Raw genomic sequence first — 24,080 nt, 5'->3', positions numbered from 1 at the left:
TGGAAAATATCCCTATTGAGTTTCAAAATACCTCTTCAATGTCTGCCAGTGCTGTTCTTCCCTTTCACCGTTTAGCTTATTTTCCCACACCACTTTAGTCAACTGGTCCCATACTCTTGTATGGCCTTTGAGTTTAAGAAACTGAATATGAAATTATTTCATATTATAATCACTCTTACATCAGGACTTGACAGGACAAATCTTCCGAAAGGCCGGGGAATACAGAACCAGGGGTCACAGCCTAAGGATACAAGCTAGGCCACTTAGGACTAGGATGAGGAGAAATGTCTTCACACAGAATGGGAAGCCTGCAGAGTTCTCTGCCACAGAAAGTGGCTGAGGTCAAAACATTGACTTTCTTCACGGAGGAGTTACATGTAGTTCTTAGGACTAAAGGGATCAAAGGGTAACTAGGAGAAAGAGGGAACAGGATACTGAATTGGATAATCATCCATGATCAGAGTGAATGGTACAGTAGGCTTGAAGGGTTGAGTGGCCATTTGTTTCTATTTTCTGCATTTATGATCCTTTTTTATGTCATTACCGTGTTCATTAGTAATACCGAAAATAGTCCCTTTCCTGGTTGGTTCCAGATTAAGACAGGAAAATGCTACAGTTCATTACAAATGACTTAATAGCTGAAAACTTGGAAAACAGCGACAGGATCAGATAGAATCAGAGATAATGGGCATTGAAGATGCTGGAGAATCCGAGATAATAAAGTGTGAGGCTGGATGAGCACAGCAGGCCAAGATAGAGTCAGCATGGATTCATGAAAAGGAAATCATGCCAGTCAAATCCACTGATCTCACTAGGGCTCTGTATAATTGCAGCAAGGCATTCCTGCTCCAATACTCGAATCCTCTCACTGTGAAGGCCAACAGATGGTTTGCTTTCTTCACCGCCTGCTGCACCTGTACGCTTAGCTTCAGCAACTGGTGCTCGAGGACAGCCAGGTCTTGTTGCTCTTCCCCTTTCCAACTTTATTGCTATTCAGATAAAAATCCGTCTTTCTGTTTTTGCTATCAAAATGGATAACCCCACACTTCTCCTACTTCATCAACTATGCATTTGTCCACTCTCTCAACTTGTCCAAATCAAACTGAAGCCTCTCTGCCTCCTCAACAGTACATCCTCTCATTGTGTTTTGCATTGTCTTGGACATATTACATTAGGTTTCCTCATCTAAATTATTAACATGCATTGTGAATAGCTAGGATTCAATGATCCCTGCAGTACCCTACTAGTCATTAATTGTCAACCAAAAAATGACTTGTTTATTTCTATTTAATAAAATGTGAGGCTGGATGAACACAGCAGGCCAAGCAGCATCTCAGGAGCACAAAAGCTGACGTTTCGGGCCTAGACCCTTCATCAGCTCTCTGATGAAGGGTCTAGGCCCGAAACGTCAGCTTTTGTGCTCCTGAGATGCTGCTTGGCCTGCTGTGTTCATCCAGCCTCACATTTTATTATCTTGGAATCTCCAGCATCTGCAGTTCCCATTATCTCTTGTTTATTTCTATTTCTTGTTTTCTGCTGCCAACCAATTCTTTATCTACCTGATCTGTAAATTCTGTAATGTGATGACAGCCACCCTAACAGAGGATACTGAGCTTCATTTGTTTATTACCTGTTGGCTGAGTTTCTTGAGGTACGAAATAACACTGTAACTGAGCCCACAATCAATACTATTGTCGTTGATTAAATTGGGAGCTCCCATCATCCGCAGAGCTTTTTTCAATGGCTGAAAATACAAATAAAATAATCAGAAATCTGCAAGTATCATTTGTGCCACAGAATTGCTAGGCAATAATCTTTAATAAGAAATAATCTAACACTTTTTTGACATTTAACAGCATTTCTATTGTTAAATCCCCTACAATCAACAGCATGGGATTACCATGAATCAAAAATGCTTCAGGACTTACCATACACATACAGTTACCACAAGAGCAGGTCAAAGGTGAGGAATGATGCAATGGGCAACTCACCTCCTGACTCCCCAAAGCCTGTCTATCATCTACAGGGTACAGGCCAGTAGTGTGATGGAGTCCCCACTAGCTTGGAGCAGTGCAGCTCCAACGGCATTCAAACACCACAGAAACTCACTAAACCTCTTTCAACAGCACCTTCCAAATGCCTGACGTTAACCACTGCACTCTTAGACACATATCATCCTAAGTTGGAACGGTACTACGGTTCCTTCACAGCTGCAAGGTCAAAATCCTGTGATTCCTTTCCTAACAGCATCGTGGGTATCACTACATCCCATGAATTGCACTGATTCTACAGGCAGCTCAATACCATCTTTTCCAGGACAGAGTTGGGCAATAAACACTGACCTAGCTGACAGTGGTCAGAGACCATAGAAACATAGAGCGAATGAGTAAGAAAAAATGTACATACCAACAGATAATATGGAGGCATGGTCTTCAAGTAATTCTCAAAAGTTTGGCGCCACTTCATATTTGGCTTCAGTTTGTGTACTTTGAACAAATCATCTGTAATGACAATAAAACAAGCAATGAGAGCTGCTTTGGAACCAACAAATCAAGTTAGACATGTAATAATTGCAACAAATCACAGAGGTCTGACTTACTTCAATACCACTCTCCACTGTGAGAAATGTCAGACTGTTATGTGGTAAATGGAAAAGCCCTGGGGAAAACTGATGCACAGAGAGATCTGAGTTTTCAGGTCCATTGTACCCTGAAGGTGGCAACGCAGGTTGATAGAGTGGTCAAGAAGGCATACGGCATGCTTTCATTCATCAGATGGGGTATTGAGTACAAGAGTTGCCAGAACATGTCACGCATAGGACTACGGTTCAACCTCTTTTGGTTTGCTTCTTTGAAGACGTAACAAGTATGTTAGACCAGGGAAACCCAGTAGATGTTATCTATCTAGACTTCCAAAAGGCCTTTGATACGGTGCCTCACGGGAGGCTGCTGAGCAAGGTGAGGGCCCATGGTGTTCGAGGTAAGCCACTGGCTTGGATTGAGGATTGGCTGTCTGACAGAAGGCAGAGAGTTGGGATAAAAGGCTCTTTTTCGGAATGGCAACCGGTAACAAGTGCTGTTCCGCAGGGTTCAGTGTTGCGGCCGCTGCTGTTCACCTTAGAACATAGAACAGTACAGCACAGAACAGGCCCTTCAGCCCACAATGTTGTGCCGACCATTGATCCTCATGTATGCACCCTCAAATTTCTGTGACCATATGCATGTCCAGCAGTCTCTTAAATGTCCCCAATGACCTTGCTTCCACAACTGCTACTGGCAACGCATTCCATGCTCTCACAACTCTGTGCAAAGAACCCACCTCTGACATCCCCTCTATACTTTCCTCCAACCAGCTTAAAACTATGACCCCTCGTGTTAGCCATTTCTGCCCTGGGAAATAGTCTCTGGCTATCAACTCTATCTATGCCTCTCATTATCTTATATACCTCAATTAGGTCCCCTCTCCTCCTCCTTTTCTCCAATGAGGACAGTCCGAGCTCAGTCAACCTCTCTTCATAAGATAAGCCCTCCAGTCCAGCCAGCATCCTGGTAAACCTCCTCTGAACCCTCTCCAAAGCATTCAAATCTTTCCTACAATAGGGCGGCCAGAACTGGACGCAGTATTCCAAGTGCGGTCTAACCAAAGTTTTATAGAGCTGCAACAAGATCTCACGACTCAAACTCAATCCCCCTGTTAATGAAAGCCAAAACACCATATACTTTCTTAACAACCCTGTCCACTTGGGTGGCCATTTTAAGGGATCTATGTATCTGCACACCAAGATTCCTCTGTTCCTCCACACTGCCAAGAATCCTATCCTTAATCCTGTGCTCAGCTTTCAAATTCGACCTTCCAAAATGCATCACCTCGCATTTATCCAGGTTGAACTCCATCTGCCACCTCTCAGCCCATCTCTGCATCCTGTCAATGTCCCGCTGCAGCCTACAACAGCCCTCTATACTATCAACGACACCTCCAACCTTCGTGTCATCTGCAAACCTGCTGACCCATCCTTCAATCCCCTCATCCAAGTCATTAATAAAAATTACAAACAGTAGAGGCTCAAGGACAGAGCCCTGTGGAACACCACTCACCACTGACTTCCAGGCAGAATATTTTCCTTCTGCTACCACTCGCTGTCTTCTGTTGGCCAGCCAATTCTGTATCCAGACAGCTGAGTTCCCCGTATCCCATTCCTCCTGACCTTCTGAATGAGCCTACCATGGGGAACCTTATCAAATGCCTTGATGAAGTCCATATACACCACATCCACAGCTCGACACTCATCAACTTTTCTAGTCACATCCTCAAAGAACTCGATAAGGTTTGAGGCATGACCTGCCCCTCACAAAGCCGTGTTGACTGCATTTAATCAAGCCATGCTCTTCCAGATGGTCATAAATCCTATCCCTCAGAATCCTTTCTAATGCCTTGCAGACGACAGATGTGAGACTTACTGGTCTGTAATTGCCAGGGATTTCCCTATTTCCTTTATTGAAGAGAGGAATTACATTTGCCTCTCTCCAGTTCTCAGGTACGACTCTAGTGGAGAGCGAAGATCTTTGCATCTTCGCAAGTGGCGAAGCAATTGCATTTCTCATTTCTCAAAGCAGCTGAGGATATGTTAACGATCCGGATGAAGGGGCTGGGGGCATTCTGGCAAAGTTTGCCGATGTTACAAAGATAGGTGGACAGGCAGGTCGTACTGAGGAGGTGTGGAAGCTACAGAAAGATTTAGACAGTTTAGGAGAGTGGTCCAGGAAATGGGTGAAGAAATTCAATGTGAGTAAATGTGAGGTTTTGCACTTTGGAAAAAAAGAATACAGGCATGGACTATTTTCTGAGAAAATTCGCAAAGCAGAAGTACAAAGGGATCTGGGAGTGTTGGTCCAGGATTCTCTAAAGGTTAACTTGCAGGTAGAGTCTGTAATTAAGAAAGCGAATGTAATGTTGTCACTTATCTCAAGAGGGTTGGAATATAAAAGCAGCGATGTGCTTCTGAGGCTTTATAAAGCTTAGTTAGGCCCCACTTAGAATACTGTGTCCAATTTTGGGCCCCACACTTCAGGATGGACATACTAGCCCTGGAGTGTGGCCAGCGGAGATTCACACAGATGATCCCTGGAATGGTAGGTTTAACGTATGATGAACGGCTAAGGATCCTGGGATTGTACTCTAGTTTAGAATGTTGAGGGGAGATCTAATAGAAACTTACAAGATAATGTATCGTTTAGAAGGGTTGGAAGCTAGGAAATTGTTTCCTTTAGGCGGGGAGACTAGGACCTGTGGGCACAGCCTTAAAATTAGAGGGGGTAAATTTAAAACTGAAATGAGACGACATTTCTTCAGCCAGAGAGTGGTGCTTGTGGAATTCATTGTCACAGAGTGCAGTGGAGGCCAGGACGTTGGATGCCTTCAAGGCAAGAATCGACAAATTCTTGATCTCAGAAGGAATCAAGGGCCACGGGGAGAGTGCAGGGAAGTGGAGTTGAAATGCCCATCAGCCATGATTTAAATGGCAGAGTGGGGTTGATGGGCCGAACGGCCTTACTTCCACACCTATGTCTTAAGGAATATTGTGTACGGTCCTGGCTGCCACATTACCGAAAGGAGGTGGGTGCTTTGATGATGGTGCAGAGGAGGTTCACCAGGATGTTGCCTGGTTATGGAGGGCGCTAGTTCTGAAGAGAGGTTGAGTAGATTAGGATTATTTACATTAGAAAGATGGAGGTTGAGGGGGACCTGATTGAGGTCTACAAAATCATGAGGTATAGGCAGGGTGGATAGCAAGAAGCTATTTCCCAGAGTGGGGTCTCAATTACTAGGGGTCACAATTTCAAGGTGAGAGGGGAAAAGTTTAAGGGAGATATGCGTGGAACGTTCTTTACGGAGAGGGTGGTGGGTGCCTGGAACACATTACCAGCGGAGGTGGTAGAGACGGGCACGATAGCATCATTTAAGATCTATCTAGGCAGATAGGTGAATGGGCAGGGTGCAGAGAGATACAGATCCTTGGAAAATAGGCAACAGGTTTAGATAGAGGATCTCGATTGGTGCAGGCTTGGAGGGCCGAAGGGTCTGTTCCTGTGCTGTAATTTTCTTTAGTCTTTGTTAATGTCCTAAGGACATCCTAAATCACTTCCAAGCCACTCACTGTTCTGCTCCAAGGGTACTTCACTGCCACTGACTCAACATTCTGCAATTCCCTACCTAATACCATCATTTACACTTTAGTGATTCAAGGCAGTGACAAGCTTCACAGGGTAACTAGGCACAGGCAGAAATGGTAGACGGCATGAGGTCTACATGTTAGGCTTGGGCTGAAAAGTGGCAAGTAACATTTGTGCCACACAAATACCAAGCAATAACCATCTCCAATAAAAGAAAATCTAACCATCACCCTATAACATTCAATGGCATTACTATCGCAGAACTGTCCTCTATCAACATCCTGGGGTTACCACTGACCAGAAATCAAATGGCACGGCAGCTCAGTGGTTAGCACTGCTGCCTCACAGTGCTGGGGACCCGGTTTCGACTCCAATCCTCGGGCAACTATCTGTGTGGAGTTTGCACATTCTCTCGTTGTCTGCACGGATTTCCTCCAGGTGCTCCAGTTTTATCCCACAGGCCAAAGATAGTATGGCCAGCTCACCTAGCCTGCATAAATTACTCAGTGTCCAGGAATGTGTTGGCTAGGTGGATCAGCCATAGGAAAACAGGGGTTAGAGGGATTTGGGGGAGGGAGGGGGTGATGGTGGTGAAATGCTCTTCAGAGGGTTGTTGTGGCTCGATGGGCTAAATGGGCAGACTATACGGATTCAACCATTCAATAATTCTAGACATAGCCACTGTATTTGTGTGACCCAACAGCAGGCCACAAATTAGGAATACAGCAGTGCGTAACTCACCACCTGATTCCTCAAAGCCAGTCTGCCATCTGTAGAGGACAGAAAGTATTATGACAGAATACTCCTTACTTGTTTGGATGACAGGACATTATACAAGTCATTCCACCACTAATGCTCAGGAGCTGCAGTGCATACTATTCACAAGATGCTTAGACAGCACCTTCCAAACCTACAGCCACTTCCATCTGGAAGGACAAGAGCAGCAGATTCATAGGAATTCCTCTCCCTGCAAGTTCCTTTCTGAGCCACTCACCATTCCGACTTGGAAATATATCCGTATTCCTTCTGTGTCATTGGGTCAAAAACCTGGAACTCTCTCCCTAATAGTATTATGGGTCTATCTAAACAACATGGACTGCAGAGGTTCAAGAAGGCAGTTCACCAACACCTTCTCTAGGGCAACTAGGCACGGCTCAGGCTGTGTTTCACTCATCTCAAGAAAGCACAAAGAAAACCATGCAAATGATATTAATGTACATACCAAATAAACAACATGTTTGAACATTTAATTCAAAATTTCTGAAGTTTTATTAACTGTCCTTTACATCATGTCAGACACTTGACACTTACTCACAATTTAAGTCCATGACAAAGGTGAAAAGATGAACATACCAAGCTGTGGTAGCAGCACAGGGTAGTTGTAAGGCATAACAAAGAGATTCACACAAGTTAATGTTGTGCTCGCCTTAAGATAACCAAATGGATGACCCAGGTCACTGTATTTTCCACTACTGCTCACAAACACCTAAGGAAAAAGTTTAAAAATACATCATCAGTACAGTACTATGTATTTTTCAAATCATTATTACTTGAAGGGAAAAAAATTACAGGGCTTTGTGGAAAAGAGCAAAGTAATGGGATTAATTGCATTGCTCTTTCAAAAAATCCAAAAAAACAGAGCTGAAATTAAAGCAAACCTAACTAAATTATAAACAAAAACAGAAAATTGCTGAAAAGCTCAGCAGGCCTGGCAGCAGCTGCGGAGAGAAATCAGTGTTAACGTTTTGGATTGAGTGACCTTTCCACAGAACCAATTAAATTATCCCATTTTTTACATTTGCAATATAATTTTTATCAATGGAGTCAATTTTACAATGGATATTAACAGGCGAAGCAAAGAACTGAGACAAACCTTTTGATTCTCGTGATTTAAAAAAACAACTTGTCATAGTACATTCAGAATCATGTATTCCAATAAGTAATAGTTGCAACCTCAAAATCTGTTAATCAAACCAAAAACGTTGGCTATGATCACAGTACAGCTACACCAAACAAGTTTGTTTTAAGAACTATGGTTTTTTTTGTTAATCTAATTAGTTGAAAACATAATGCATATCTTAACAATTAATCTTTCACCTCCACAATGACAATACAGCTCTTAACTTTCTTGATCTAATTTTTTAAGGATGTTTTCAAGTTACTGCCATCTAATTGGAACAGGCCAGAAGCTGCAAATGAGATGTCAAACACCTACATATGCTCGCAGAGCAGAAGATTACAGATATTTGACCTAGGCTTTTTAAAGCAAGTGTGAAAGATGAAACATTATTTGCTCATCAGTATCTCTTGCAGTGCTGTTTATGCAACCTCTAACTTAGCTGTGTTGTTTTATTAGAGCAGCTTAACTTGGCCTGCTCAAATATATCCTGTAGGGTGCAATCTAATGAAGCACAACCAAGGTCAAGTAAAGGCTTGCAGCTAAGGAACTTTATTGTAGAAGAACAGTAGCTTATAAATTTTCCAGTTCCTGCCCTTGGAGAGAGAGTCCATCAAGAAAGATTGGCAGGAAATTACTTGCCGTTTTTTTCAAATGCTTTTGCTGCATTGAGATGTGTGTGCAGATATTCACAGTATCTTGGACAACAAGGTGCAGAGCTGGATGAACACAGCAGGCCAAGCAGCATCTTAGGAGCTGGAAAGCTGATGTTTCGGGCCTAGACCCTTCAGGCCTGAAACGTCAGCTTTCCTGTGCCTCTGCTGCTGCTTGGCCTGCTGTGTTCATCCAGCTCTGCACCTTGTTATCTCAGATTCTCCAGCATCTGCAGTTCCTATTATCTCTCCACAGTATCTTGCTTTTGTGGTATTCAGTAAAACTGTTTTGGAGCCTGTCCACACCACAATTTGGCTGCTGGATTAATCACAATCCATGGATGTTGTACCCACGTTGATGTGAAATAATGGGTACATGTGTTCCTGCCACTCTCAATAAATTAATGGAAACTTGTCATTTTCATTTCATGGTCTTTTGGTAGTTCTGAACCATCCTTGGTCTTCTACAACACTAGACTTTTTCATTCCACCAGGTGGTTCGACCAACTAGGTATTGCTCTGAATTTTCACAGAAAGTCAAATGTTTGATTTGATGCCCTTAAGTGTATATGCATATACTGTATTTCTGGTAACAATGTAATCATTATGATGATTATCAAAGATCCATTCCTAGTCAACTTTTCAAGGACAGGGCAGAGTCCCTGTTCTCACAGTGCAGTTGGTCTGAGGGTAGACTCCTTTGTGTTCTACTCTGGCACTAGTTTTTCAACAATACTGAATTCCCCCACTGTAGCAGAACATTTGACAAATTAACAATTATTGGCAGTCCCCAGGTTGTGAAGAGATTCTGTTTTAGTCCGTTCGCAAGTTGGAACGTAACGCAGGAGAATACAACATGAATTTGCAGGCTGTTGCTTCCTGTTTACATCCTATCTTCACACGTGATATTTTCTCAATGAAAGGAACTGAAGTTCTCAAATAATTATCAGATTTTTTTAGAATCAGCAATATTCCCAGACTCAAAAATATGTTCGCTTTTAAATGTGGATCTCACCAATCCACATTATGTTCCTCCAAAGTGGTGGTGCCAGCAAGGTAGGCAGCGTTTGGACTCCTGGGCCCGCCTGCTCCAGAGGACTGCTTTCTCCCTTCTTTTGTTACATTTTCTGTCTTTGTCTTTCTTCATCTTCTTCTTGTCAGCAGTGGAAAAGGCAACATCACAGAGGAGAGCAGCCACAGCGGGATTCTTGACAAGGCAGCGCTTCGCCTAACAGCACAGCCAGGAACTCCTGGTTGAGGTAGGCCCAGAGCGGGGTTCTCCTGGCTATCAGCATGGTGGCAACCACTCCTGGTTGTGGTAGACCCAGAGCTGGGATCTTCCTGATTGTCAGCAAGGCAGACCCTAGGTTTCTGGTTATGGGTCAAGCGTGGGTCCAGCATCGATGGCCCATTGGCAAAGTGGGCCCAGCAATGAAGAAACAGCACCTTAACAGCTGTGACTCATGACACTGGTGGGTCTGGCGCAGGGGGTAGAGCGGGTGATGGCATACGTGTCACTTGTCAACTGGCTCAGCGCTCATGGTAGAGGCGGCAAAACAAAGACAGACTTTAAAGTTTTAGCAAAGATTTGCAGCTCGGGTTGCGGTGAAGTTGTTGATTCCTCGCTGAGCTGGCTTCCTTTCAGCTTTATCTTTTTAACTTTTAAAATTTTCAAACAGTTCCAGATTGCAGCAACTGAAGATTTTCATAGTCTTTTACTGCATTACTCATTGTAGAGCACAAGTGACAATGAATCAATCGGTCATTCGTAAAGCAGCCAGTCTTAAATACAGGAGACGATTATACGTTGGATCTTTAAAGTTACACCCCTCTATGGAATCACACCTGTACCTGCGCTTTAAGTCGGGTTTCCTGATTTATAGACATTTACGTACATTTTGCTTGAAAGCAGATTTGTTAGTGTAGAGCCATTGAATTGCTCTTGACTCCTCACTGAGTCCACTACACAAAATTGGTGTAGTTCAGCTATTTTCACACCAAAACAAGTTAACTGCAGCACTTCCAATATGGCATCTGCTTTTGTTTCTACCTGTCTCCCATGATTGTTGTTTTTCACGACTATCCTGAATGACCCAGTGAAATCCCATCAATAAGGCTGTTCCACTTTTTCTGGGCAGATTCTGTCAACAAATTCTGCCATCAATAAATTTTCTGGATTTCTGATTTGCTCAAAACAGAGAATGGACATAATTTTTAAAAATCCATTGACAGGATGAGAGTGTCGCAAGCCAGGCCAGTATTTATTGCTCTTCTCTAAAGGGCAGTTAATGCTATTGAGTCCGGAGCATTTGTAGGTCAGATCAGGTAAGGATGATAGTTCCTTCCTTAATGGGCATTAGTGCGTTTTTCTAATAATGAATTCATGGCCATCACTAGGCTCTTAATTCCTGACTTTTATTGAATTTAAATTCCAACTTTAATGATGACCTTCAGAACCTGGGTGTGCAGAAGATTATCTGGGTCTCTGGATTAACCATCAAGTGATAATATCACTAAGCGTTACCTCCACACTAAGAGCTAGCACAAGAAATTTGCTCGATGGATGCAAAGTAGTTCTTGATGCTGTCAGTGCCTACAGATCAAAGCATCAGACAATAGTCCAGAATTTCCAGTGACTTTCATCAAATACTGATGAATCAACAGCTTAATTCTAGAAAAGAGGGGACAAGGGATTTCTGTCAGTTTTTATACCACTCCCATTTTCTGGACAATCTGCGACTGCTCATAACAGCTCCGACCACATTTAGCCTGCAGCAATACTAAGTCTGCCTAGTTTTCATGGGTTCTCACTGTTTATTACAACAGCAAAGGCTCAAACGTACAGCCAACCAAACTTTCTAGAGCTATTTACTACTCAGTATATTACTAATTCATTATAAAATATGTTTGTGCGATTGCAGCTGAGGTCAAAGAGAAAGTTTCCAGGTTTCCCAAGCAGAGATCTGTGACTTACATTATCTCCTATCAGCAAGTAATGGAGAATGTTATTGGAAAACCTAAGCAAGTAAGTTATTATGCAAAAATCATTAACAATTTCAATTTGTATTGTTCTTTAGATTTGCAAAGAGTTCTAAAATGTGGATAGTCCCAACTGCATGAAGTGTTTCATATTTCAGTTATAGCTCATCTAAATCACAATTTCTACCATGCACTTCAGAAGATGTACAGATACTATTTTCAAGAGACCAAGAATATCCCTCAATAAATCAAGTCAGGTGAAACTTCTGCTATCGCATAGAACAAGGAAACAGATCAAAATCTGATGTATGTGTCCGAGGAGAGATTACGTAAGTAATAATTAAAGCTTGAATTAAACCCCAAATGAAACCCCCAAAAACTAAAAATCAGTTTGCAAAAATAACCGCCTATAGAATTGGCTTTGTGCCGAGGAGTTCCTTCTGGTGCAGACACACAGCAGCTGCACTGTTCCTCATTTGTATTATCCTGGATGCTGTCATACCAACTCGTTGTGTTTGACATTAATACCAAAATTCCAGCTATTATGTTCAACAAAGAAATTATGACTACCCTGAATAAAAACAAAGTGCCCAAGAAAACTCAGTAGGCCAGCACCTTCTGTGGACAGAGAAACAGACCAAAGAGACACAATGGACTTGAAACATGAACTCAGTTTCTGTTTCCACAGATACTCTCAGACTTTTTGTTTCAACCTTTGAGCATCTGCAGTATTTTTCTTTTACTTATAATTGAAAGTTACCCACTTCTGCCAGCTGGCATCAAATTTACTATGGTTGAGCGAGACAGTGCAGACCTGACTTGCAAATCTCATCCCAAGGCTGGTAAAACTGTTCCCTGCAGTGCCTCATAATTTAGTCAAATTAGCGGATTATAGCAGTAGGAGTTGCTAAATCTGAGAGCTATTTGAGGCAGTTGTGAAAGAATGAAGGAACCTGCAACTAAATAGCAACTTTCACATTTCTGAATGTAGCGAGTTTTTAAAAAATTTACTCAGCTGGACGTGGGTATCACTGGCCGGCCAGCATTAATGTCCCATGCCTAGTTGCCCTTGGGAATTCTGTGCTGAGCTATCTTAAACCACAGCAGAATACATACTATAGGTTGACCCACAATGCCCTTAGGGAGGGAATTCTAGAGCTTTGATACAAAAATGGCGAAGGAACAGCAATATATTTCCAAGTTAGGATGGTAAGTGGCTTAGAGGACCATATGCAATGGGTGGTCTTCCCATGTATCTACAGCCCCCGTCCTTCTAAATGTCAGTGGTCGTGGGTTTGGAATGTGCTGTCTAAGGATCTTCAGTGAATTTCTGCAGTGCATTTTGTAGATAGTAGCAGCAGTGCATACTGAGCATCGATGCTGGAAGGAGCTGATGCTTGTGGATGTGGTGCTTTGTGTTGAATGGTATCAAGCTTCTTGAGTGTTATCGGAGTTACACCCATCCAGGCAACTGGGAGTATTCCATCCACCCCCTGAAGGGAAGGCAATGGCCTTGTGATATTATTGCTGGACTGTTAACCCAGAGACCCAGACAATGCTCTGGGGAACCAGAGTTCGAATTCTGCCACAGGAAATGGTATAACTTGAATTCAATAAAGTATCTGGAACTAAGAATCTAATGATGGCCATAAACACATTGCCGAAAAAAAACCCCATCTGGTTCACTAATGTCCTTTAGGGAAGGAAACTGCTATTCTTACCTGGTCTGTCGTACACGTAACTCCAGACTCTCAGCAATGTGGTTGACTCTGAACTGCCCTTGGGGCAATTAGGGATAAGCAATAAATGCTGCCTGGTTAGTGACACCCTCATTGCACGAACGAATAAAGAAAAAAAACTTGTACTTGTCGATGCTGGACAGGCTTTGGAGAGTCAGATGGTGAGTTACCCGCTGCAGCATTCCTAGCCTTTAACCTGCTCTTGTAGCCACTGTGTGTTTGTCTAGTTGAATAGTTGGTCATTGGTAACGAGGATATTAATTAGTGGGAGATTCAGTGATGGTAACACTATTGAATATCAAGGGACAGTGGTTAGACTGTCTTCTACCGGTGATGGTCACTGACTGAGGTGTCTCACACACAACTAACTTCAAGTGTCACTGTTTTTATGCCAAGATTATTAAAAAATAAGCCCAACGAGACTCCAAGCACAATGACCAAATAAACTTTCCGCAGTGTCAATCAACATAGGAACATAGGTGCAAGAGTAGGCTATTCGGCCACTTCAGCCCACACCACCATTTAATATGATCATGGCTGATCGTGCAATCTCAGTATCCCATTTCCACCTCCCCCCATGCCCCTTGATTCCATTAGTCGCAAGGGCTACGTCCAGCTCCCTCTTGAATATATCTAATGAACTGGCCTCGACAGCTTCCTGTGGGAGAGAATTCCACAGGTTCACAGCTCTCTGAGTGAAGAAATTCTTCCACATCTGAGCCCTGAATGGCTTCCCCCTTAAGTCTTAGGCTGTGATACCTTGTTCTGTTCTTCACCAACATTGGAAATATTCTTCCTACATCTAGCCTGCCTTGCCCCACCATACGTTTTATATGTTTCTAGGAGATTCCCACTCATTCTTCTAAATTCCAGTGAATACAAACCCAGACAATCCGGTCTCACCTTTTCTAATGAAGGGCCTAGGCCCGAAACGTCAGCTTTTGTGCTCCTGAGATGCTGCTTGGCCTGCTGCGTTCATCCAGCATGCCATTAGCCTTCCTAGCTGCCTGCTGCACCTACATGCCAAGCTTCAATGACTGTTTCACCATGACACACAGGTCTCAGTGCAGCTCACCTTTTTCTAAACTGCCACCATTCAGATAGTAATCTGCCTTCCTGTTTTTGTCACCATATTGGATAACCTCACATTTTTCCACGTTATATTGCATGTGCCCATTCAGACAGTCTGTTCAAGTCACTCTGCAGCCTCTTAACATCCTCCTCGCAGCCTGCACTGCCATCCAGCTTAGTGTTATCTGCAAATTTACATGGAAATATTACATACAACTGCTTCATCCATGACGTTAATGTATATTGTGAGCAGCTGACATCCCAGTATTGAACCCTGCGGTACCCCACTTGTCACCGCCCGCCTCTCTGAAAAGGACCTGTTTATTCCAACACTCTGCTTCCTGTTTGCCAACCAGTTCTCTATCCATGTCAACACATTACCTCACATACCATGCACTTTGATTTTCCTTACTAATCTCTCATGTATGATGTTGTCAAAACTTTTTCAAAGTCAGATACACAATTTCTACGGATTGACTGTTGTCTACTTTTGAGGTCAAATTCTCAAAAAATTCTGGAAGATTTGTCAAGCATGATTTCCCTTTAGTGAATACATGCTGACTGGGACTGATTCTGGCACTGCTTTCCAAATGGGCATGTACAATTGTTGAAGTTTATCCATGTGTTCTTTAAATGTCTGACAGTGCCTGTCTACCGTCAAGCCCTTAAGTGTCCTTAGTTGGTTTATCCTAGCTAATGCATGCCTCATACTATCATAGTTAACTTTCTTTTAAGCTCAGGACCCCAGTTTCAGATTTAATTGGGTAACTCTCCATCTTAAATGAAGAGTTCTACCATATTATGGTCAGATTTTTGCAAAAGGATCCTGCACCACAATGTTGCTAAGTAATCCTCTCTCATTACACCATACCCAGTCTAGGATGACTTACTCTCTAGTTGGTTCCCTAATATATTGGTCAAGGAACTATCCCTTATACATTCTGGGAAATCCTCTTTCATTGTATTGCTACCAGTTTAGTTCGCCCAATCAATATGTAGATTGAAGTAAGAAGAACTCCTTGATCTTCTTCGAACAATAACATACCATCTTTTATATCCACCTGAGGAGGTAGCATGTAAAAGTTTAACAGTCCCTCCAAAAAATGGTACCACTGACAGTGCTGTACTCTCCTAGTACTGCAAAGAAATTTCAACTTTGATTATCTTAAGGGAGTCTTGAATGCATATCTGGTTCAGATAAAATATTCCAGCTGATATTGAAAAACTGTCCCTCTGTGTGGGCTTTACTGATACAGTCAAATACATGTATCACACCACCTGACCAGTTAACAGACAGTATTCTATTATCCACTCCCTTGTAACAATACAGAAAGAATAAAAATAAAAATCAGACTGTCCCAAAGGAAACCCTGTAAGTATAAATACAGAATACACATTCATTAGGGCAATTAGTGCACTCACCTGCCAGCAGGTGTGAGGTGATTTGCGCTCGAGAATGTACTGAGTCAAAGGTGAAGGTTCAAGCTCGTATTTATCAAACGGTAGTTTGTCAATGACCATTGGTTCGCAATCAGTGCAGGAGAACCGGACTACTGGGTGAGCTGTACGTGGAGGCTGTGGATCAAACACATGAGAACTAAAATTGATTATGTTCTTATTGCTGCTTTTGTTCACTACGAAAGGAGCATTGATACTACAATTTGTGGCATCGCTAGCCTTGTGAAACACATCTAAGGAACAAGACTAGTTCACTCAGCCCTTTGAGCCTGCTCCTCAATTCAATAAGATCCTGGATAATCTCATTTTAATCTCAGCACTACATTCCTGCATATTCCTGAATAATCTTTCATTTCCTTGGTAATCAAGAATGTATCTACCTTAAAAATACTTAAAGATCTACATCCACTGCCTTTTGAGGAAGGGAATCATCCCTCAAGAGAACAAGGGTCATCAGACCACCGCTCTTTGGAAACGTGTTAAATCAAATACAAAAAGGTCACGGTGGCATTGTCAGAGTGAAGGAGGTATCCAGAAGCTCTTTTTGGAGGCCAGAGTTCGACTCTGAAACTGAACTGAAAGGTGAATGGTTGGCAAGAGTTCATAGACTATAAAACAGAAGGGAATTCTGTGCTGACAACAATGCCAATCTGCAGTAATCCCATCTGCCTGAAAATGTCCTGCATCGCTCTGCTCCCTGATGTTCATGCAGCTGTCTAAATGTCTCTTAAATGTAGCTATTCCACCTGCTTCTACTAATACCCTGGTAATGTAATCTAGGCCCCTCCCTCTGAAAAAAACCTTGCCTCACACAAATCCTTTGACCCAACACCCCACCCCCACCTTTAACCTAGGCACCGTAGTATTTGACATTTCAATCCTGGGAAAAAGACGCTGACCATCCAGGCTTTGCCTCTCATAACTGTATATACTTTTATCAGTTTGCTCCTCGGCCTCTGATGCTCTAGTGAAAACAATTCAAGTTTATCCAAAACCGCCAAGTAGAAAGTACACCCTAATCCATGCAATATCCTGGTAAACATCTTTTGCACCCTCTATTGTGTGGTGACCAGAACTGCATATATGCTTCAAATACGGTCTAACTTAATTTTTATACAGTTGCAAAATGACTTGTCAACTTTCATATTCAATGAACTGACAATTTTATTCATTTGTGGGATATGGGTGTCTTTGGCTCGCCAGCATGTAATTACCCATCCCTAGTTGCCCTTGAGGTGGTGGTGAGCTGCCTTCTTAAATCGCTACAGTCTGCCTGTTGTGAGTTGATCCACAATGCCTTTAGGGAGGGAATTCCAGGATTTTGACCCAATGACAGTGAAGAAATGGTGATATATGCAAATCAGGATGGTGAGTGTTGTGGAGGGGAACTTGAAGCTGGCGGTGTTCCCAAATATCCGATGCCCTTATCCTTCTTGATGGAAGTGTTCTTTGGCGAATTTCTACAGTGCATCTTGAAGAGTACACACTGTTGCTACTGAGAATTGGTGGTGGAGGGAGTGGATACTTGTGGATGTCATGCCAATCAGTTGGGGCTGCTTTGTCCTGATGCTGTCAAGCCTCTTGAGTGTTGTTGGGGCTGTACTCATCCAGGCAAGTGGGGAGTATTCCATCATACTCCTGAGTTGTGCCTTGTAGATGGTGGCCAGGCTTTGGGAAGTCAGGTGGTGAGTTACTCCTGCAGTGTTCCCAGCTCCTGACCTGATCCTGTATTCTTTGACAATCTTCCTCACTATCCACAACTTTGTCAATGTTCATGTCACCTGCAAAGTTACTAATCAGACCATCTACACTTTCATCCAAAACATTGTTTTAAATATATTAAAAAAACAAGAGATCCCAGCATTGATCACTGTACAACACCACTGCTTAGAGAGCTCCAGTTTCAAAAGCACCCCTCCATAATTACCCTCTGTCTTCTATGACCATGCCAATTTTGTATCCAATTTTCCAACTCATCATGGATTCTATGTGACTTAAACTTCTAGACCAGTCTTCTAAAAGACTCCTTGGCAACAGCTTCACTACAAGTCCATGTCGACAACATCCACTACTCTATCATTCAATCCAAGAGGTTTCAAGAACAGGAGCAGGGATGTCTTGTTGCAGTTATACAGGGCCTTGGTGAAACCAAACCAGAATAGTGTGTGTAGTTTTGGTCTCCTTTTCTGAGGAAGGATGCTCTTGCTCTAGAGGGAGTGCAGCCAAAGTTTAGCAGGCTGATTCCAGTGATGGCAGGTTTGATGTATGAGGAGAGGTTAACTAGGTTGGGATTGTTTTCATTGGAGTTCAGACAAATGAGGAGGAATGGGTGACCTTGTGTATCAGTCGCTGAAGGTAAGCATGCAAGTGCAGCAGGCAGTAAATAAGGCAAATGGTATGTTGGCCTTTAATGCGAGGGGTTTGAAGCACAGGAGCAGGGATGCCTTGTTGCAGTTATACAGGACTTTGGTGAGGCCACACTTAGAATAAGTGTGTGCTGTTTTGGTCTCCTCTTCTGAGGAAGGATGCTCTTCCTCCCAAAGGAGTACAGCAAAAGTTTACCAGGCGAAATTCCGGCGATGGTGGGACTGATGTATGAGGAGAGATTGTCTGACTAAGTTTGGATTGTTTTCACTGGAGTTCAGATTAATTGGGTGGTTGGGGGGGGGGGGGGGGGGGGGGGGGGGACACGACATCTCATCGACTTATAAAATTCTAACAGAACTGAACAGGGTAGATGTAGGGAGGATGTTCCCAATGGTGGGTGCATTCAAAACCAGGGGTCACAGTCTGAGGATTCGGTGTAGACCATTTAGGTCGGAGATGAGGAGACATTTCTTCACCCAACGGGTGGTGACCCTGTGGAATTCATTATCACAGAAAGGAGTTGAAGCCAAAAACAAAGCATTCAAGAGGTGGCTAGATATAGCACTTAGGGCAATTGGGATGAAAGGTTATGAGGGGAAAGCAGGATTAGGCTATTGAGTTGGACGATCAGCCATGATCGTGATCAATGGTTGACAGGCTCAAAGGGCCTCCTACTGCTCCTGCCTTCTACGTTTCTAGGTTTAAAAGGAAAAACTCAATGAAAGTTGAGACTCAAGGTCTCCCATGTATAAAATACAGTAACTGAAGCACCTGAGGGAGACATTATCTTTGTGGAGAATATCAGGACATAGCATGAATCTCCAAATATTTAGTTGTCTCAGGGAAAGATAATGGCAGTTGATATCCCTGGTACGCCTAAAACACCAGCTGCCAACAGATGCTTGAGGGAGCCAACGGTTACATAGGACACCCATGTCCTCTAGAATATCTTACATAATAACTGTTGTATACATGAGTGTAAATATTGTGAATGTTTTCATTGCAGCAACCTTCATGTTAAAGGGGGAGGAGTGTTATGTTTCAGATCAACAACGCCCCACATTTGAGATAACAACAGCAGAAGTGAGCTTGTGTAATGGACATTAAAACCAGATGCCCTGTCATCACAAGGTTGATTACATTTAACGCCATTTTCATGTAAGATCATCAAAATCTGGCAGGGACAACTACATTGAGACAATCTGCTCATTCTTCACAACTTCATGACATCACAAAGTCCATCATAGCCAAAACCCCTGAAAGAATTGCCACTGCATTAAGGTGAAACACAGCTGTAAACCTGCGCACAGCAAATTTCTCAAACAGCAAAGTTATGCATGATCTAGGATATTGGTTTCATGGTACTATACAGAAAACATAAGAGCTAGCAGCAGGAGTAGGCCATTCAGCCTCTTGAGCCTGCGTCACCACTTAATACAATCATGGGTGATCCCACCTCAGCCGCAACTTCAATTTCCTGCCCACTCTCCATTACCCTTCAACACATTATTAATTAAAAATCTGTCCATCTCGTCCGGAAATTTACTCAATGTCCCAATATCCATTGCACTGTGGGGTAGTGAATGCCACAGATTCACACCTCAGAGAAATAATTACTCATTTTGGTTTTAAATTCATTACCCCTTATCTTGAAACTATGACCTCTCATTCTAGATTAACCTCAATGAGGAAACATCCTCCCTACACTTAAATAGTCAATTCTCTTTAGCATAATACGTACCTCAATTAGATCTTCTCCTATTCGTCGAAACTCTAAGACATAGGCCTAAAATGCTCAATCTCTCTTCATAAGGCAAACCCTTCATTTCTGGAATCAATCTAATGAACTTCTTCTGAACTGCTTCCAATGCAACTACATCTCTTATGTATAGTAACCAAAATTGTGTTCAATAATCCAAGAGTGGTCTCACTAAAGCCTTATACAGTTGCTGCAACAATTTCCTACATCCATCCTCTATTCCTTTAGCAATAAATGCCAACATTCCATTTGTCTTCCTCGTTTCTTCCTGTTCCTGCATCCTAGTTTTCTTTGATTTATGCACAAGGATACCCAGATCCCTGTGCACTGAAATAATCTTGAATCTCTCTACATTTTTGTAAGTTGCATTTCTATCCCTCTGACCAAAATGAATAGCTTTACACTTATCAAGCTCCATTTTCCAAATGTTGGCCCATTCACAAAACACATTATCTGTTTGTAAATTTCTTATTTCCTCATTTCAACTCACTTCCACTTGACTCTTTGCATAATCTCCACTTTCTGGTGGTGGCAGAAGACTGCCTGTGTGATTAGAAGCTGGTGGCCAGTGATGTAGCACAGGGATCCGTGCTGGATCTCATATACTTACAAACAATGTAAATGTGAATGAGGAGAATGATAAACAAGTTTGTGGATTGTACAAAGATTGGCAGGGTGGTTAAGAGTGAGGAAGGTGATTAAAGATAACGTGGACAAGAGGGCAGATCAGTGGCAGATGGAACTTAACCCTGAAAAATGTGAGCTGATGCACTTCGGAACAGGTAACGAGACGATGAATGGCAGGACACGAGGAACCTCAGAGGAACAGAAGAATCTTGGGTACTTGTCCACAGATCCCTAAAAGGGGCAGGATAGGTTAATTAGGGTCGTTGAGAAGGCATACAGCATACTTACTTTTATCAATTGAGGCACAGATTGTGGGACAAGGAGGTTAAGTTGGAACAGTACAAAACTTTTTCGGTTTTACGGAAGGTTCAGCCAGATGGGTGACCGCCAGGAAGGGCAGGCAGGCAGCACTGAGATACCCTGTCGTTATTCCCCTCTCAACCACGTGAAAGGCCATAAGACATAGGAGCAGAAATTAGGTCATTCAGCCCATCAAGTCTGCTCTGCCATTCAATCATGGCTGATAAGTTCCTCAACACCATTCTCCCATAAGACCACCTACTTTGGATACTGAGATAACACGGTGTGAAATGGATGAACACAGCAGGCCAAACATCAGAGGAGCAGGAAGGTCGACGTTTTGGGTCGAGACCCTTCTTCAGATACTTTGGATACTGTTGGGAGGTGTGAGAATGGCCTCTCAGGGAAAACCAACAGCAGCAGTCAGGTCAGTGGCACTACAAATAGCTTCTTTATACAGCAGAGAGGGTCAAAGGTGAGCTGCAGAGGGACTCTACAATCATGATACAGATAGGCATTTCTGTGATCACAAGCGAGATTTCAGGCTGATGTGTTGCCTCCCTGGTGGCAGGGTCAAGAATGCCCTATGCCTGCTTGGAGACATTCTAAAAAGGTATGGGCTTCTGCTGAACCCCATAGGGCAGGAAAGAGTTAAAAGAAACTTAATTGTATCAGGGTTAAAATTTCTACCATTACTCACCAGGTCATTTTCAAGTTTTTGCCCCCATAGGACAAACAAACCTCTCAAAGAATAACAGATACTAGTTGTTAAAGAATTACAATAAGAACACCCTGTAAAAACAAACCTATATTGATTATAGAGAGGATCTGATTACTGTAGTACTTTGTATCTGGTACAATCTGGAATAAAAAGAAGCCACATCTATTGTCTGTAAAAGAGAGAGAGAGAGAGAAAAGAGAAAGGTGTTTTCAGCTAGAGCTTAAGCCCAGAACCATGAAACAGCAAGCTCTCCAAACAAAGACAACTGAAGACCATTTACCATCTCTCTGTCTCTCACTCCAGTTCACAGTACAAGAAGAACGTCATCAAAGGGGAGGGAGACGGACAGAGTTCATGGTTCATGTTGACATTAAATGACAGAGGCAGTAAGAGAGATGAGGTTCTGGGGGTTAGGTAGAAAGTTGAAAATCGAAACCTCTAGGGTTGTTATCTTGGGATTATACTCTACCATACGCTAGGGATGCCAGAAATACAAGAAAATATGGTTAAATGCACAGTTAAAGTGCTAACCACTGAAGCACTATGCTGCCCAGATGTGCAGGTAATGTGGATTGGCCATGGTAAATGCAGGGTAATAGAGACAGGGTCAGGGGCTAGGTCAGGGCAGGATGCTCTTTGGAGGGTTGGTGCAGACTCATATAGCATGGAACAGACCCTTCAGTCCAATCAATCCATGCCTATCTTAATCCCAAACTAAACTAGTCTGACCTGCCGGCACTTGGTCCATATCCCTTAAAACATTTTCTTTTATCTACATTCTGATCGAAATGCCTTTAAAACATTATAACTGTAACAGCATTTACCACTTCCTCTGTACGTTCATTCCATACACAAACCACTCTCTGTAGGAAATTAAAGGCCCTTGTACGTTTTAAAATATTCTTCTGTTTACACTAAAAAATATGCCCCCTAGTCTTAAAAGCTCCCAGTCTAGGTAAAAGACACTGCTATTCACCTTATCTATATTCCTCATGATTTTATAACAGTCTGTGAATACCTTCAACCTCCTATGCTCCAGTGAAAAAAGTCCCAGCCTATCCTGCCTCTCCCTGTAATTCATGCCATCCATGCTTGGCAACATCCTGGTAAATCTCTTCTGAGCTCCCTTAATGGGCTGAATGGCATCTTTTCACACTAGGGGTTCGATGATAACTTTAGTTTAAATATGCTTCCTGTTAATATAGTATTTATATTACTGACAGATCAAACTCTTTAAATTAAGGAGAAAACACAACCAAGTCAAATTGCAAAGAAGAGTTCATGTAAAGTCAAACAACCTGTCTTGGTCACTGATACTTACCAGTGTAGGGGAGTTTTGATCAGGCCAGAAAGATTCAGGGATTGGCCAGTGTCCAACAGGTACTCCTGTCTTGGGGTTGGGTCGTACATAAATCAGCTTGTGACAGCTATGCCAAGCTTGAGGGGTAAATAAAGAGGTTGCTCGAGGTGGGTCAACAACACCATCTGTAAAAAGAACAGAGCCAAGAGTAGAAGCTTCCCACTTAATCAAAATTAATGAGAAAATATTTCACATTGCACGTTACAGTGTTAGTTGGCCATACCGAGGCAGAAGAAAGGTTATCAATAACACAGAACAAGGCCATTCAGCTCACTGAATTAATAGCAGCCACCTGCACAGCATTCCAGTCAGTCCCAGCACTCTGGCACAATGCCCAGAGCCCTGCAGGTTACCCTTTCTCAAGTGCCTGTTCAATTTTCTTTTGAAATAATGAACACATGTTTTAGCTTCCACCACCTGTGTGGACAGCAAGTTCCAGATCATGATTGACCTTTGTGTAGAATATCACATTTCCCCGCATCTCTTGCCAAAATCTTCCATCAAGGACAGATGATCAGCTAATGAGAACAATGTTGTTTTCTTGACTATCTTACCTAAATGTCTTATAATCTTGCTCACACCAATCAAATCTTGTCTCAATCTCCTCTGCAACAAGACAGTAAACATAGCTTTTCCAACTTAGCCACATAACTAAAATTCTCCATATCTGGAACCATTCTGATTAAACTCCTGTAGACCTTCACAAGGCTCTTCACATCCATCCCAAAGTATGGTGACCAGAACTGGATGCAATACCTCAGTTATGGCCAAATCAAAGCTTGATAAACGCTCATCCCAAGCTTGTTCATCCCCGCTCTTGTTCTCAATACCTCTATTTATGAAGACCAAATCCAATAAGCTTTACTGACTACTCTGTCAGTCAAACCACCTTAAAAGAATATGCAAGATAATAAAGTGTGAAGCTGGATGAACACAGCAGGCCAAGCAGCATCCCAGGAGCACAAAAGCTGACGTTTCG

At 42.6% G+C, this 24,080-nt stretch overlaps 1 protein-coding gene across 1 annotated transcript in view; it reads right to left on the bottom strand.

Moving 5' to 3' along the window:
* The window catches only part of ints6l (integrator complex subunit 6 like), a 122,340-nt gene that overhangs the window by 27,557 nt on the left and 70,703 nt on the right, over window positions 1-24,080 (bottom strand). Inside the window, exons 7-11 of the mRNA XM_059651305.1 lie at window positions 23,063-23,226; window positions 15,932-16,084; window positions 7,524-7,656; window positions 2,407-2,501; window positions 1,631-1,744 (exon numbers count right to left, since the gene is read on the bottom strand). Coding sequence (XP_059507288.1) covers window positions 1,631-1,744; window positions 2,407-2,501; window positions 7,524-7,656; window positions 15,932-16,084; window positions 23,063-23,226 — 659 coding nt within the window. The remainder of the gene's footprint in view (window positions 1-1,630; window positions 1,745-2,406; window positions 2,502-7,523; window positions 7,657-15,931; window positions 16,085-23,062; window positions 23,227-24,080) is intronic.

The sequence above is a fragment of the Stegostoma tigrinum genome, chromosome 15 (assembly GCF_030684315.1).
Source record: "Stegostoma tigrinum isolate sSteTig4 chromosome 15, sSteTig4.hap1, whole genome shotgun sequence".
Taxonomy (NCBI): domain Eukaryota; kingdom Metazoa; phylum Chordata; class Chondrichthyes; order Orectolobiformes; family Stegostomatidae; genus Stegostoma; species Stegostoma tigrinum.
Note: the sequence above shows the minus strand (reverse complement) of the source record. Positions and strands in the feature narration are given on the sequence as shown.